The sequence below is a fragment of the Eleginops maclovinus genome, chromosome 10 (assembly GCF_036324505.1).
Source record: "Eleginops maclovinus isolate JMC-PN-2008 ecotype Puerto Natales chromosome 10, JC_Emac_rtc_rv5, whole genome shotgun sequence".
NCBI lineage: Eukaryota > Metazoa > Chordata > Actinopteri > Perciformes > Eleginopidae > Eleginops > Eleginops maclovinus.
The window spans coordinates 7,073,531-7,089,258 of record NC_086358.1 but is presented as its reverse complement, the minus strand read 5'-3'; the positions used below and the strand labels follow the sequence as shown (position 1 = coordinate 7,089,258).

The 15,728-nt window shown below is 41.6% G+C and overlaps 2 protein-coding genes across 3 annotated transcripts; both read right to left on the bottom strand.

Moving 5' to 3' along the window:
- Positions 1–10: 10 nt before the first annotated feature.
- Positions 11–6,301, bottom strand: LOC134870595 (uncharacterized). 2 transcript variants are annotated; one of them, XM_063892833.1, is made up of 9 exons: positions 6,121–6,301; positions 3,214–5,458; positions 2,943–2,997; positions 2,677–2,826; positions 2,402–2,494; positions 2,090–2,215; positions 1,846–1,962; positions 400–471; positions 11–183 (listed from the first exon to the last, which is right to left on the bottom strand). In XM_063892833.1, exons 2-9 carry the CDS (start codon positions 5,419–5,421, stop codon positions 149–151), a joined length of 2,856 nt encoding a protein of 951 aa, XP_063748903.1. In that variant the 5' UTR covers positions 5,422–5,458; positions 6,121–6,301; the 3' UTR covers positions 11–148. The 2 variants fall into 2 exon arrangements, with proteins under 2 accessions (XP_063748903.1, XP_063748904.1); XM_063892834.1 differs by having other exon boundaries at positions 2,438–2,494.
- Positions 6,302–6,928: 627 nt separating this feature from the next.
- On the bottom strand, positions 6,929–15,622 carry si:ch211-136m16.8 (trichohyalin). The gene is made up of 6 exons (XM_063893690.1): positions 14,764–15,622; positions 8,003–13,351; positions 7,702–7,897; positions 7,526–7,608; positions 7,276–7,355; positions 6,929–7,158 (listed from the first exon to the last, which is right to left on the bottom strand). The coding sequence occupies exons 1-6, from the start codon at positions 14,818–14,820 to the stop codon at positions 7,098–7,100; spliced, it is 5,826 nt and encodes a 1,941-aa protein (XP_063749760.1). The 5' UTR covers positions 14,821–15,622; the 3' UTR covers positions 6,929–7,097.
- Positions 15,623–15,728: the final 106 nt, after the last annotated feature.

The following is a 15,728-nucleotide window of genomic DNA, read 5'->3' as shown; positions in this document are numbered from 1 at the left end:
AGACCAGGGGTTATGGTGCCACCCAGCGGGCAAAGTGTTAATTCACCACACTTTTTTAAAAACATGCTACTTTATTGAGCAATTAAAAACAAAACAAAAAACAAGTGGTAACTCTTTTAAACACAATTGTTATATGGAATGTTTATTATCAGCATTCTTCTTCTTTACTTTTCTTCAGCAGCTCTGGAAAGAAGGAAATATGCATTAATAAGACATAGGACACAATCAACAATTTTTTAAACTTGGAAATGAGAGCAATACTATTTTAAAAAGTGGACTAAAGGATTGTGAGAATCACTGATTTTTTTCTCCATTCCAGAACATTGCAGCATGTTTTTTTTTTTTATAACATATTTGCAATAAACTGCATTTAGCATAAAATTCCTTATTAGGTCTTACCTTCTTTTAGTCTCCTTATTTCTTCTGATTGCGTTTTGAGTTGCTGTTCAAGCGCAGCACAGTTGGCGCAACCTGCAATACAAAGGACACAAGTACATTAAGCAGGATAAGGACAGTCAAATTATGCATTTCCTGTAAATCAGACTTGGATAAGTGAGGGTGACTTCCTAATGTATAACTTCCGTGTAACACTACTTGGGGTTTAGGTCAGGCGAGTTTGCGGGCAAAAGCACAGTAATTCCATGTTCATAAAACTAGGTGTTGGTACTTTTGGCAGTGTGGGCAGGTGCCAAGTCTTTCTGGAAAATTAAATCAGCATCTCCATAAAATTTGTCAGAAGAAGGAACCATGAAGTGCTCTAAAATGTACTGGTAGACGGCTGCGTTGACTTGCGACTTGATAATACATGGTGGACCAACACCAGCGGACCCAAATCATCACTGAGTGTGGAGACTTCACACTTGTCTTAAGGCAACTTTGATTCTGTGCATCTCCAATCTTCCACCAGGCTCTGTGACCTTGATTCCCAAATTAAGTGCAAAATGTACTTTAATCCTAAAAGAGGACTTTGGAACACTTGAGCAATAGACCAGTTATTTTTCTCCTTAACCCAAGATGCTTCTGATGTTGTCACTGGTTCAGGAATCGGGGCATAGGGCTTTAAAAAGGGCAGATAAATAGCTTTGGGCGAGGCCTCTTAAGGCCATTAAAGTCAGCAATAACATCTTAAAATCGATTCAAAAGGCAACAGGTAGCCAGTGCAAGGCAGCAAGGAGTGGTGTGATGTGGTCATATTTCCATGCCTGGGTTAAAATCCTTGCAGCAGAGTTTTGGATGCGCTCGAGGCAGGGGAGGGATTTCTCACTTAGATATAGAGGTAGAGAGGAACGATCTGATTTTTGTAATACTTCTGAGGGGATAAAAGCATGATGGAACCACTGAATTTACATGCTTGTCTAGACTGAGTTGATGGTCAACAATGACACCAAGAGGCAGATGAGAGACACGAGACCCAACAATGCAGACAAGCTGAATGCCGCTAGCGAAGCAACCTTGGCTTCCATAACTCCTCAGCAGTGTTTTTAAGCATCAGACTGAGAGAGAACATGGAGCTCATGGTTCAACCATTTACCAATTACGGCCACAAGCTCCAGGTTGCAGCTGGAAGAAGGCTGTATTTTCCCAATCAGTTGGTCTGCCTTTCAAGTAAACTGCAGTGCATACCCTGTTACCATTTAATTAAAAATATAAAAAGGATATAATGGAATTTCAGGCTAGTGAAAGGAAACAGATTCCCTTTCCAAGCTGACATTTCAACCTGATAAAAAAAGTCGGATACAAGAATAGAAGTTTATTTCAAACAATTTAAAGATGGACATAAGATTACGACCTTTATATTCAGTGACCTTAGCTGTCCTTTTTTTGCATCTGAGCACCGCAACTTACCATGGCCTTTAGGTTTAGCAAACTGAGCTCTATGGCCGGTCAGTTTATGGGCTTTGGCTCTGCTAACAGCGGCACAGGATGTTGAGATTTCAGAAGTTTTGGCTGGCACTGCAGCTTCTGAAAGAATGTGATAGGGAAAAGGTAAGTAACTCCCAAATAGTCCAGGTTATTTAACACAAATCACAACAACAGTATGACGCAATAACGCTACATATCAGAAGAGTATGGTACAGTGCCAACCTACCTTCCCTTTGGGTTTTGGCTGGCAAAGCTCTCTTAGTGGTTGCTGGCCGTTTGAGGTTTTTGATTCTGTTTGCAGTATCACAGGAAGATGTTGAGGCTTCAGCATTACCGCTCGATAAGGAAGTATCTGAAATTAGAAGAGCAAAGTAAGTGAGTCTTTAAGTAAGGCGAGAAAAGTCCAGATTTTGAACCCCTTTTGTTTCGGTTAAAGGTGTTGTCAGTTTGCTTCATAGCAAATAGTAACCATCTACTTTATGTAATGCTAAAAACACACAAGCTGAATCAATACAGCTTTCCTCTGCAGAGTTTTTACCCATTTTCTTCCTCTTTGCTATTGGCAAAGTTTCACCTCTGGTTAATGGCTGCTTCTTTGCTTGTGAAGTCTTCGCCCCAGGAGAAGCAGCTCCTTGTGGGTAAAGAGAGAGAAAAAACCAAATAAATACAATACCATGTAACAATTAAAAAGAATAGCCAAATCGGACAAGACTTTGCGTATTCAGCATTTCACACAGACCCTCAATAACTGTAATACTACAAATACAGTTAAAATAAACACACATTGTCTGTCAGAGGGTTGGACGCGAGTACCTGTAGGTCCACGGAGTTTGTTAGTGCTTGAAGAAGATGATGCGTGGTTTCTCATGGATGGTGGTCTGAGACCTGTCGCAGCTCTCTGGATGCCCGTCGGTATTCCACTTAACTGCGGCCTTTGCAAGCCGGAGTTGGGTTGCTTGGATCCTAACATCAACACAGAGGAAAGACAGTGTTTATGTGAATACGGTGCGCACTCATCATCTTCTATTTAAGGGCATTATACTGTTGGCTGATTCTAAAATAAAATAGACTCCACCTACCTGTTGCTGTTGTTGTTGTTGCACGTAACTTGTATGAGCTTGATATTCCTGCAGTCTTAGGAACATAAAAAACAAACAAAAAAACAACAGATTGTTAGCCATCCATGCAGTTATAGCTTTTGTTCAGTCGTCTGGTCTCGCTTATGAAAGTGGATTGAACAGATGAATCTAACAGGGTCAATCGAGTTCATTTGATCTCTTCTATCCAACCAAATGTGCAGTCAACTTTTTGTAAACATAGCGTAAAACAAAAAAGCCCAAGTTCTATTACCTGTGGAGGATCAGCAGAAGCAGCAGTATTTCTCAGAGCCTCGGCTTGGGCTCTCTGTCTCGTCATGGTCTGTCCTAATGTCAACGCCTCAAGTCTTCCTGGAAGCGCGGAGGCCGTCGTGTGTTTCAGCAACTGGGATGCAGCTTTCAATGGAGGCAAAAGGGATTTAGCAGCTGGAAGCGTCAAGAAAGTTTTCCGGTCGCAGACAAGGTTTGATGGGACCTCAGACGGCACTTGACCCTCCGGCTTAAAGGGACCGTCCCCATACAGTTTTCTCTGTCCCAATAAGATTTTGCCCTCCTCCCTTGTAATCATTGGTGTTGAAGTGACCAAAGAGTCCACCTTTAAGTCAAGGGTATCATCAAAGTCGAACGTGTTTTCTTTGCTTTCCGTGTCCATGCTTTGATGGGCCAAACTGACGGAAAGACCATCCGTCACAGGCAGACCTGATTGTGAAAGATCTTGAGTTTTACGTCGAATAGCTCCAGAATTCACCTCAACAGCTGTATAGGCTTCAAACTTGCTCTCAGGGGTCGCAGCCGTCTTGGCAATAGAGTCTTTATCTGTAGTCCTATTCTGTTCAGGATGGTGTGCCACAGAAGTCTTTTCTTTAGGGCTACTGGTTGCATTAAGAGAGAGCTTGTCAAAAGTGCTCTGGTGACTGTCATTGGAGCCTGATTCTGACAAAGTTATTGTGCCATTTTCCTTAGGGAGAAGTTTAGCATCGAAAGTGTTGTTTTCGAGGCAAAAGGTTCCTGCACTAGCTTCCGCTAAAATAGAACCGGCACTGGATTTTTTAAGAGGGTCTCTGTCAAAAGTGGCATTCAGCATGTCACCTGAACCACTTGCCTTTACAGCAGAAGAATTTTGATTCACGGAAACTTCGGTAGTGTTGCTAATGACTGAAGCCTCTACTGCAGCCTGACTCTTCGCTTCGCAGCTGTTTACATTAGATGGAGAAAGATCCAGAGTCTTGTTCTGAGGGCTGGGTGTTTCAGCAGTGGTGTTTAAATCCATGGAGGGACTCGATTGAGAGGGCTGGAGGGAGGTAAACATGCCGTTAACAGACCCAGAGGTTTTTGGGCTTGGTGGTGTCTCCTTGGTAGTCACTTCAGCATCATGGCTGGTAAGAAACTTGTCATTGGCTTCCAGAGTATTAACGTCAAGCACAGGTTCAACATGAAGCTCAGAGGTGACTGTCTTTAAACTACTGTTGCACTGCACATCAGAGGCAGAGAGCTGTGATTCAGCACACTGAACAGACATGTCACTCGAGGAGCTTATGTCATGTGTGACATTAGCAGGATGGGTACCAAATGTTTTTTCAGCTGATGTTTCAATCTTCACCATGTTTGGTCCGATGGGCTCCAATGTAGGCCTACGATTTTCCAAAACACTGCTTGTAGAAATATCCTGCGTTAGTTCCAGAAATGTTTGCGTTACGTTCCCTCCCACACTTTTATCAGATTTTTCGCTAAAGGAGATTGTGGAGTGGGTGACATTTCCGGTAATGGTACTACTACTTGACAATTCTTCTCTTTGAACCATATTCCACCTGTCAGGCTCCGTCCCACTATTTTTGCTGGACTCTGAAGGAGGCATGTTGTTTTCCAAATTAGCCACTGGTGTTCTATCCTGTGTGACGTCCATGGAGGATAAGTCCTCGACTTCTGATGGCTCAGAATCACGCGTAACTTCAAGAAGAGTAATTTCTGGGAAGTATCGGCAATCCATCCAGCACAAAGGAGCGCACATACTCTCTGAGAGGTCTTTCATGTTATCATCAAAGTCGGTAGTTGTTGTCCAAGCATGTTTGGACAGTTCAGGAGAGTGGCCTTCGTTATTTTCTTTATCACTTGTACTGTCAATTGAGCTTGTTTCTGACAACATTTTCTTGCCATCCACTTTAGGTTTAGTATTGCGAGTATCATTTTCCCCTGTGAATCTGTTAACATCAGATTGGGTAAGATCCACGCTCTTATTCAGAGGGCAGGTTGTTTTAGTCGTGGTGTTTGAATATGGGGATGAAGTCAGTTGGGAACACTGGAGAGAGGTAATCCTGCTTTTCACAGACCCAGCGGTTACAGGAGTAGCAGGCACGCTACCAGGAAGAGCTGAGTCAAATGTATAGTCAAGGAGCGTAACTTCTGGCAAGCATTCCTCTTCCAGCAATCCAATCAAGCCGCACACTGATTGCCTAGCAGACATTTTTCAGGTGTCCTCTCAGTCTCTCTGTGCCTGCAGCCTGTGGGTTAAACAATTTAAATGTCAGACTTCATTTCAAATGTGACATCAGAAGATCACAAGGTGAGGTGTACATGGCCCCTTTCTCCTAAATGTTATTGCCCTTGCTCCCCTTTCTTGGGTCTGCCTACTCTACCTCTTTCATGTTTAACCTGCTTGTGTTTCTGTCTGGTTCTACTGTTTTGAACCTTTTTCAGAATATTTTAGGAATTGTAACGTGTCCTTGGGTGTTATGGAAGGTCTTCCAAATATAATGTATCATTATTATTATTATTAATAATAATAATGACTGATTTATGTATTGGTGTTAACATAAGTTTGTAAAAAAACATGTTAACGTACAGACTACATAGTAAAAAGCAAGTAGGTACAACATTATAGATTAAAACAAAAACACTATTCAATAAAGCCAACTGACCAGCAGTTTGTGATGTATTTTCCCTTCCGTTTAGTTAGCCAGACACATTTCGTTTGCTAGATATAATAACATTGCAACTTCGACCAGCAGATTACATAAAACAGCATAGCTTTTAAAAGAAACCATTGACACATTTACATTTTATGTAGATAAGTTACAGTAGAGACGTTAAGCCTGAAGCATGAGAAGCTAATCTAATGGTAGCATAGTAACGAGTTGTCAGAACGGAAACGACTATGACTTACCTAACTCAGCAGCCACTGCTGGAGGGAGGGTTGTGTCTGGGAAAAGTCTCCAAAACCTTTTTTCCGTGAGTCTTTTAAATTAAACTCTTCAACTGTGGACGACTATGTTTTGAAAGAACATCGGAATGTCATAAAGTTACAACCACCGCCTGGAGCGCCAATCCGGTTCAAACGTCAGAACACTTTGCGGTCATTGGATGATGCTAACCAATCAAAGCTGAAGGACTCTTCTTCGTGCGTTTAATGATAGCCATGTGAAGCAGCAATACTGACATCCAGTGTCTCGGCAAAACTCGAAAAAAATAAATAAAATGGCATTCTTGTCATTTCTTTCCTCTGCAATTATTAAAACGCTTTTTCTTGTATGTGCCCAAATCAGTGTATAAATCCCAGCCTCACTTTAAGGTATTTAAATGATCTTAGTCTGTTTTACATGTACAGTACTTCTTCATTACTTGCACATTTGTCACTTGCAACATTCTCTTGCAGTATTTTATTTATATTGTGTTTCTTTTGGCCCTATTTTATTATTCTATTGTTTTATTGCATTAGTTGTTATATATATTTATGTTGCATTGTTGAAGGAGACTAGGACTTACGCTTTTTATTCCATAACTACACTGTAGCTACTGTGACAGTAACACTTTTAAATCTTAGAATTGAACCAACTCTGATCTGATGCAGAACTAATATGATTTGAGGCTCTGAGCCAATTCAAACCTTAGTTTGGACTATGTTTTCCACTATCCGCCACCAGTGTCTCAACCATGAACTTCAGAGGATTATTATTTTGCACCCCAGAGCCGTATAAAAATTACTATATTTTATTCAGATAAGCTTTATTACAAAACATAAGGCACGCAATGGATCTGATGAACATTTCAACACTGTATTCAGTTTCATAAATACATCAAAAATAAAGCAATTTGTATATTATTTTCAATCATTCATACAAAGCATTCAAATTAATCTACATGTCATTCTTTCGTGGTTTTCTTCAGTTTGGTCTTCAGCTCGGACATCAGTGGGTTACCGAATCTGGGAACACAAAAAAATACACAAAGAAAATAATCAGAGAATGTCTAAACACAGTTAGCCTCTTTGTGAATATTATGACATAAATAATTGGAGACTAAGTGTTGTTTATGTTTTTACCCCGGATGTCTTGGTGGCATCCATTTAGGTTTCTGTGGTGTCTCATCTTGTTTGGGAGTGTCACTCTTCTCCTCTGGCTCCTTTTGATATTGTGACATTTTAATACAGTATATAACAACAATGATAATAATAATAATAATAATAATAATAATAATAATAATAATAATAATAATAATAATAATAATAAACACATTCTATAAAGAAGTCTTGTAAATAAATCTCAGCAAGAAAAGTGGTATTGAAAGATAACCTGAGAAACGGTGTCTGGACTATTTTCATCTCTCTCCACCCGCCGTTGTGTCTTTTTTAAAACAGGAAATCCTGCACCAAGCCCTGAAAAAATAAAACCATTGTGAAATTATTGTAGTAAATAACACAAATGAAAGAATCAAGGTAATAGCTTTCCATACATCATTATTGACCTACCAGGCAGTTTTATTCCAATGCCCATGCCTCCTAAAGGCACTCCTGCAGGGACTTTGGCCGACGGACGTGGAGAGGGTGTAGGAGCCACTGAGGGCATATGTAGGAGGAAGCGTGGATCTTTGGGCGGCCTTACACGAGGGTTTTTAACAGCAATTCTTGACCTTTGCACAGTAAAGTCAAGGGCAGCGGAGTCCACCTGCAATGACAAACAGCTCATTTCACAGATCTCCGTATTTTATGAATACTGACTGATTTTATTTAAGACATTTTTATGGTCATTTCTATTATCTTACAACAATACCTCCATCAGATCTTCATACTCTTCCATCAGCTGATCTTCCACCTTCACTTCATTTGACACAGGTAATGATTCAGCTTCATCCTCTGACCCTCGAAGTGTTGGTTCAGTGCAGGTGTCGTCTGGTGAACCAGATTCTGCCAACAGTATTTCCTCCCCTGAAGAAGAAGCCTCTGAGCTACTTTGGGGTTGTCCTGATTCAGTGTGTTTCAATTCAGCAGGAGAGTCAGATCTCTGAAGAGGCTCATCTTCAGCTTCTGGTTTCTCCACTTTGAATAGAGCGTCTGCTTCTTCCGTGTCTTTCCATTCAGTTACCTCAGCATTAATCTCTGTCTGAGAATCGGTTTCAGTCTCCTCTGATTCAGCAATTTCTTTATCTGATTTTTCTTGTGCTTTATCTGACTCCTGATATAGATGTCCAGCGTCTGGTGACGGGGCCCCTGAATCCGGTTGAAATCCTGTCTCAGTGATTGATTCCTCCTCTTTCAGATATGATCTCCCTGTCTGAGCTGTTTCCTCCATCAATATATCCTGAATGTCGGAGTTAAATTGTTGTGTTGACAATTCAGCGATGTCTGCTGATCCTGACATATTAGCCAACATGTCATATATGCCCTGAAATGACCCAGCAATAGTTGAGTTCAGCAGCTGAGTTTCCCCCCCTTCACTGAGAGACTGGTCTAAAAATCCAGATTCTACTGTTGATGAAGACGTATCACTTACTAACTCAGATTCCTTTAAATTTAACACCACAAGCTGCTCTTTATCGTTCTCTGTCTGCACTGATGATACTTCATCTTGTTCCTCATACGATGGCTTAATTTGATGTGCTGGCTCTGGCTCTTCTTGTTGTTTTATACGATCTGTGTCCTCCGACAAAGCCGTTTGTATCCACAAATCAAGGATTTCTTCATCAATCACATCCTGACCTCCACAGACTGTTCCTTCATCATGAATCCCTTCCGATTCTGTCACATGCTCTGCCACTGCTTCTGCTGAAAACACAGTCATATATTTTGGTTTGGACTCATCTGTCTTTGATTCCCCGGCCTCTTGAGTCAAAATCTCCTCCTTTGTAATCTCAAGTGCTTTATCTGATAGTTGATTTCTCACCTCCAAATCAGATTCTGCCATCCCTGCTTCCTTCTGATGTGAAATCTCCATCTCAGTTTTGTCTTGCATTTCCTCTTCTGCCGCCTCCTCCTCAATTCCATAACCCATTTCTTCCACATCTATCCCTGCATCGTGCATTTCTACATCTACGAGTATTTCAGGCATAATATCTTCTGACTGTTTTAAGAATTCAAATTCAGTCACATTTTCTGATAAACTAAGAGTCATATTTTTGCTTTGCTCTGAGTTTCGGGCATCTTCAGATTCCTGGAAGAAGCTTGTCTCTATTTCAGCCCTGAGGAAAGTTTCATCAGTGGACCAGACCACTTCCTCTGCTGTGACAGCTTCTTTCGCCTCACTGCCAACTTGATCAGATAATTTGTAATCACATAACCCCTTTTCTATGTCAAATTCAACCAAAAGCTCTTCAGTCCCATCTTGCGGCTCTTCTGCCACCTTATCTGTCTCGTCTGAGCGTACGATCCTCGACTTCATTGACAGTAAATCTCCTTCCTCTCCCTCCAAGAAATGTCCTGAGTCTTGAATTACTGCTTCAAGAAGTTGCTCCTCCGTATCTTCAGTTAACCTGTCGTCAAAGCTGTTCTCAATATCTCTGGTGCCTTCTTCTCCTTCCTCCTTACGCTCCCTCACCAGTAAATAGTCAGCTTCGGTGCTCCAGCCACTGTTTTGAAGGCTCTCCGGCTCTTTGCCCTTCACCTCTTCTGGTAACTGGCTGCCCTGGATTTCCCCGCAATCCCCTTCTTCCAGGAACCTTTGTGTTGTGTTTTCATCTAGCTTATTTTTATAGTCAGGAAATCCCTCTTGTGTTTCCTCAAATGCTGGAGAGTCTAGCTCCTGCGACACAACAACCGGGCCTTCACATATCCCCAGAGGAATATTCTTACACTCAACGCTCATTTCCTCTCCAGTCTCGCCTTCAGGTCTTACCGTAACTGACGTGGTTGTACATGCTATTTCCATGTTACATTCCTTGGGGACTACTTCACTGGCGAGCCTTTCTTCTTCTACTTTATTAAAATAACTATCATGTACTGAAATGTGTGTTGTTGGCATATCAGAGTCTTCATCGACCATGTGACTTTCTGTCTCATCTGTCTCTCTTGTTTTGGTTTGCATTTCAGTGTCCTTCGCCTGATCCTCTTGTTCTCCATATATGTTTTCAGCTAGCTCTGTTTTATCATTCTGCTCGTCTTCTTTGCTGCATGTAACACATTCGGTTATTATATCTTCTTCTTGACTGTCTTCTGTATCTGTTTTGATGTGGTCTTCCTCCTCCGATGCTTCATCTATTGCCTGGTTGTTTGTAGCCTCACTCACACCTTCTTCATTGACATCCCCCTCTTCCATTGTGCTCTTCTGCTCCTCCAACACCTCTTCCTCCTCATCCTCCTCTTCCTCCTCCTCCTCCTCTTCCTCCTCCTCCTCCTCTTCCTCTTCTTCCTCCTCCTCCTCTTCTTCCTCCTCCTCCACTTTATCACTTTTACTTCTATCAGCCATCGCATGCTCTTGCTGCACGACATTAGGCTCTTCCTTGGACACTATTCCACCGTCCTCTTGTTTGTTTTGGGTTTCGACATGAAGTGAAGTGAAGCCTGGGTCTTCCTTGAAACCTTTATCATCTTCTGAAAACTCTTCACCGACTTGTTTTGCTCTTTCATCAAACTTGTTCTCATCTTCAGAGGCCAGCTGTGGCACACCATCTTTGTTTTCTACTTCCTCAGACGTTGCCTCTCTATCTGCTTCGTTCCTCTGTAACTCCTGTGACACAACAACCGGGCCTTCACATATCCCCAGAGGAATATTCTTACACTCAACACTCATTTCCTTTCCAGTCTCGCCTTCAGGTCTTACCGTAACTGAGGAGGTTGTACATGCTATTTCCATGTTACATTCCTCTTGGACTACTTCACTGGCGAGCCTTTCTTCTTCTACTTTATTAAAAGAACTATCATGTACTGAGATGTGTGTTGTTGGCACATCAGCGTCTTCATTGATCATGTGGCTTTCTGTCTCATCTGTCTCTCTTGTTTTGGTTTGTATTTCAGTGTCCTTCGCCTGATCCTCTTGTTCTCCATATATGTTTTCAGCTAGCTCTGTTTTATCATTCTGCTCGTCTTCTTTGCTGCATGTAACACATTCGGTTATTATATCTTCTTCTTGACTGTCTTCTGTATCTGTTTTGATGTGGTCTTCCTCCTCCGATGCTTCATCTATTGCCTGGTTGTTTGTAGCCTCACTCACACCTTCTTCATTGAAATCCCCCTCATCCATTGTGCTCTTCTGCTCCTCCAACACCTCTTCCTCCTCCTCCTCCTCTTCCTCCTCCTCCTCTCCTTCTTCTTCCTCCTCCTCCTCCTCCTCTTCCTCCTCCTCCTCTTCCTCTTCCTCCTCCACTTTATCACTTTTACTTCTATCAGCCATCGCATGCTCTTGCTGCACGACATTAGGCTCTTCCTTGGACACTATTCCACCGTCCTCTTGTTTGTTTTGGGTTTCGACATGAAGTGAAGTGAAGCCTGGGTCTTCCTTGAAATCTTTATCATCTTCTGAGAACTCTTCACCGACTTGTTTTGCTCTTTCATCAAACTTGTTCTCATCTTCAGAGGCCAGCTGTGGCACACCATCTTTGTTTTCTACTTCCTCAGATGTTGCCTCTCTATCTGCTTCGTTCCTCTGTAACTCCTGCGACACAACAACCGGGCCTTCACATATCCCCAGAGGAATATTCTTACACTCAACACTCATTTCCTTTCCAGTCTCGCCTTCAGGTCTTACCATAACTGAGGTGGTGGTACATGCTATTTCCATGTTACATTCCTCTTGGACTACTTCACTGGCGAGCCTTTCTTCTTCTACTTTATTAAAAGAACTATCATGTACTGAAATGTGTGTTGTTGGCACATCAGAGTCTTCATTGATCATGTGGCTTTCTGTCTCATCTGTCTCTCTTGTTTTGGTTTGCATTTCAGTGTCCTTCGCCTGATCCTCTTGTTCTCCATATATGTTTTCAGCTAGCTCTGTTTTATCATTCTGCTCGTCTTCTTTGCTGCATGTAACACATTCGGTTATTATATCTTCTTCTTGACTGTCTTCTGTATCTGTTTTGATGTGGTCTTCCTCCTCCAATGCTTCATCTATTGCCTGGTTGTTTGTACCCTCACTCACACCTTCTTCATTGAAATCCCCCTCATCCATTGTGCTCTTCTGCTCCTCCAACACCTCTTCCTCCTCCTCTTCCTCTTCTTCCTCCTCCTCCTCCTCCACTTTATCACTTTTATTTCTATCAACCATAGCATGCTCTTGCTGCACGACATTAGGCTCTTCCTTGGACACTATTCCACCGTCCTCTTGTCTATCTTTGTCATCATCTGAGAACTCTTCACCAACTTGTTTTGCTCTGTCATCAGACTTGTTCTCATTTTCAGAGGCCAGCTGTGGCACACCATCTTTGTTTTCTACTTCCTCAGACATCGCCTCTGTATCTGCTTCTTTTATCTGTAACTTAGCCTCTTCTACGTCAATGTTATCCTTCTCTTCTAGACTCAAATCTGTTATTGTGATCAAGTTTACCTCACTGTCTTCCGCCTGCAAATCTTCATCTCCATGCTCATCTTCTTCCTGTACTTGAAGGGTCTCATCCATTTTTTGAAGATTCTCTGGTGTCATGGTCATCTCTTTGTCGTCACTAGTTTCTCTTTCGTCGTCCTCCATGTCTTCAGTCATTGCATCACCTGTAGGTCTTAGTGACCGGGTGATCGCATGTTCTTCATCCTCTCTATTCTCTGGCGTGTCATCTTGTCCATCCGTGAGCAATTTCTGATCTTCGTCTGCTTCTTGTTTGTCTTCCCTTGTGAACTGCAGCCCTGCATTGTCATTTCCTTTTGGTTCAAATTGTTCCTCTCTCGTGCCCCGACCTTCCTCAGAGTCATCACTGACGCTGCCTCTGCTGGACTGGGTTTTGTACAGCACACTTTCTTCATCGGGCCTCAGGTCGATGTCTGTAGTGCAAAGATCCCAGGCAACAACTGGCAGGGATGAGCTAAGTAGAGAGTCTGATGGAAGAGTTTGTTCCTCATTGACCCCCGTTTCACTATCTGTGTGACCAAAGTGAGCGGACTCCCTCTCAACAGCAGATTCCTGGATGGAGTTTGGGTCGTTGTTGGAGATGTCAGCGGGCTCTGGCCTTAGGAATCTGTTCACAGCTCCGGTTATATAGTTCTGAGAACAAGAAGAAGACAAAATAAGACAGATTTATTTGGATTATTTATGATTATATATGCATTTCTTCTCCATTATGCATATCATGAGCATGTGTTATACTTAAAAATATGACATCCCTGTTTGAATACCTTCCTATGCTTTTGGACTAAGGCTGTGTTTCATGGTCTGGGATAACCTTATCTTAATGTTACAGCATACAAGGCCATTTACTCAATAGTTTCCTTCCAGCTTTGCAACTGCGATTTGGGGAAGGCCCTTTCCTGTTTCCACATAACAATGCCTCCATACACAAAGCAATGTCTATAAATGGTTATCGGAGTTTGGTGTTAAGAACTCAACCCCATATTGCACCTCTGAAACGATAGCGCTTATGAGGTGTCATCTCTCAAGAGAACTGATGAGTTTCAGTTTCCCTTTATCTCTCGTTTGCTTTGCTCACCATATCCAACTTCTCTGTATCTTTCTCTTTATTAAATGTATGGTGCAGTAGATCAGCAACTCTATGCTAACATTGTCTGTGGTTTAGTGCAGGCCTTTAAACCAAAAACAACACGTCACTAATCCTGCAGTGGCTGAAAGAGGGAAGTAAAGTAATGATTTATTTTGCAGGTCCATATAATCCTAATTACTTCCATGGAAAACTCCAAGATAGTACTGATACAGCTAAGACAGCAAATCAAATGTTTCATATCAATGTAAAAACCGAGTTAAACCTACACTTTTAAAATGAGTGTATAGCAGACCAGCTGATGACGAAAAATATGTGCAATTTGTCTACAAGTAACTGTATATGAACAATTCAGTTTACATGAATTTGGATTGCAACTGCTTATTTCCCCTGAAATTGGTAAAGAATTCTTCTCTCCAGAAAATAATTCAAAGAATTAACCTGTAAGGCCTGTGCAAAAATAAAATTGTGGAGAGCACATTAGGGTAATGTTTGGGTGTCTATTTAACACACACACACACACACACACACACACACACACACACACACACACACACACACACACACACACACACACACACACACACACACACACACACACACACACACACACACACACACACACACACACACACACACACACACACACACATTTTTTTAAAATAATCCTTTTCTTCTTTCTTTTTCTTCATTATTTATTATATCTTGGTTTTATGTGACTCTGCTTTAGCAACATGTGCTCTGGCAATACTATGTTTTTGATATGATCATGCAAATAAAGCATGTTGGAATTTGAGTAAGAGGGAGAGAGAGAGAGAGATGGTGAGGGGTAGAGAGAGAGAGGGGGAGACGTTCACGGAGACAGGATGAGAGAGACTTTGCGTCCACATTTAACTTCTTCATTAAAATATAACCAGTTCAAAAATCACACAGTTGACTTTTTGAAGATGGAGCAGCTCACCCAGACTGTCCACAAAGTCCTCTCCACCCTGGCGATGGGACTGTCGTCGTTGTCCATCTCCAAACTTCCTCTTCGTTCACTCTCTGAAAATCTGACTTAGTTTCCACAGGATGTCACCGCTATGGAGGTATAATTAACCTAAAACACGACAGCGGATTCCATCTAACTCCTCCGCTGATAGCTCAGTTCCGTTTACAGACTTATGTCCGGGGTATCATTATTATGAGGAAGAGGTGATCACCACAGCTGAGAGAGTCGCCACTCGGCCAAGTGCTACAGAGTTTGCGGATATTCGTGAGCTTCTAAAAAGTCAAGCCACAAAAGTGCACATGATGTGATTATTTTTAACTGTGCTCACCCACAGCAGGGTTTGAGTTGGAGCTCAGCTAGAATCATGTTAGAAAAACACAGGAATTCATGAGAAGCTATGGCTGTAGCCTAGCCAATTAGGACCAACTTCCCTAAACAAACAGATCTTAATCTTTCCTAACATCCCAATATGAAATCCTCAAATGTAACAACTGTACCCTTTAGATGTGCTAAAAGCAGACTGACATTTTCCAAAGTGAAAACAATTCATTAACAAATGGAAAGTTTGATACATAAGAATGGAAACAACTTGTATTATTTAAGGTTTTGCTGCTATAATTATACTTAGCAGCTCATGGTGGCTAAAGTTAGCTTAAATTATCAAACTTTATTTAAAAAGTGCTGTTTATCTTGACTTGACTTTTTCAGCTAAAAGACTCTCTTCACAGTAGATGATTTAATACATCTGCCTAAAATCGGTTTACGGATGTTGGCTAATATAGGTGGAAATAGTTGTCAGAGTTTTTTATATCTCTGATATAAGATGACCAGATGTCTGTTGATCCATTTTTAACGCTTTCTGTTGTGATTCTTATGATATCATGGGAGTTCAATGCTTAACTTATTTTCACAAGTATACAAGTAGTCACGTTACG

What these genes read in the sequence shown, in the direction of transcription:
- LOC134870595 (XM_063892833.1), bottom strand. Translation starts at nt 5,421, where the DNA reads ATGTCTGCTAGGCAATCAGTGTGCGGCTTGATTGGATTGCTGGAAGAG. An exon ending in CAAACTCCGTGGACCTACAG is followed by an intron (nt 2,495 to 2,676) that starts GTACTCGCGTCC and finishes TTTACCCACAAG; the next exon opens with GAGCTGCTTCTCCTGGGGCG. An exon ending in AGCCAAAACCCAAAGGGAAG is followed by an intron (nt 1,963 to 2,089) that starts GTAGGTTGGCAC and finishes ACATTCTTTCAG; the next exon opens with AAGCTGCAGTGCCAGCCAAA.
- si:ch211-136m16.8 (XM_063893690.1), bottom strand. Translation starts at nt 14,820, where the DNA reads ATGGACAACGACGACAGTCCCATCGCCAGGGTGGAGAGGACTTTGTGG. An exon ending in GGACTTTGTGGACAGTCTGG is followed by an intron (nt 13,352 to 14,763) that starts GTGAGCTGCTCC and finishes TCTTGTTCTCAG; the next exon opens with AACTATATAACCGGAGCTGT. An exon ending in ATGCCACCAAGACATCCGGG is followed by an intron (nt 7,159 to 7,275) that starts GTAAAAACATAA and finishes TTGTGTTCCCAG; the next exon opens with ATTCGGTAACCCACTGATGT.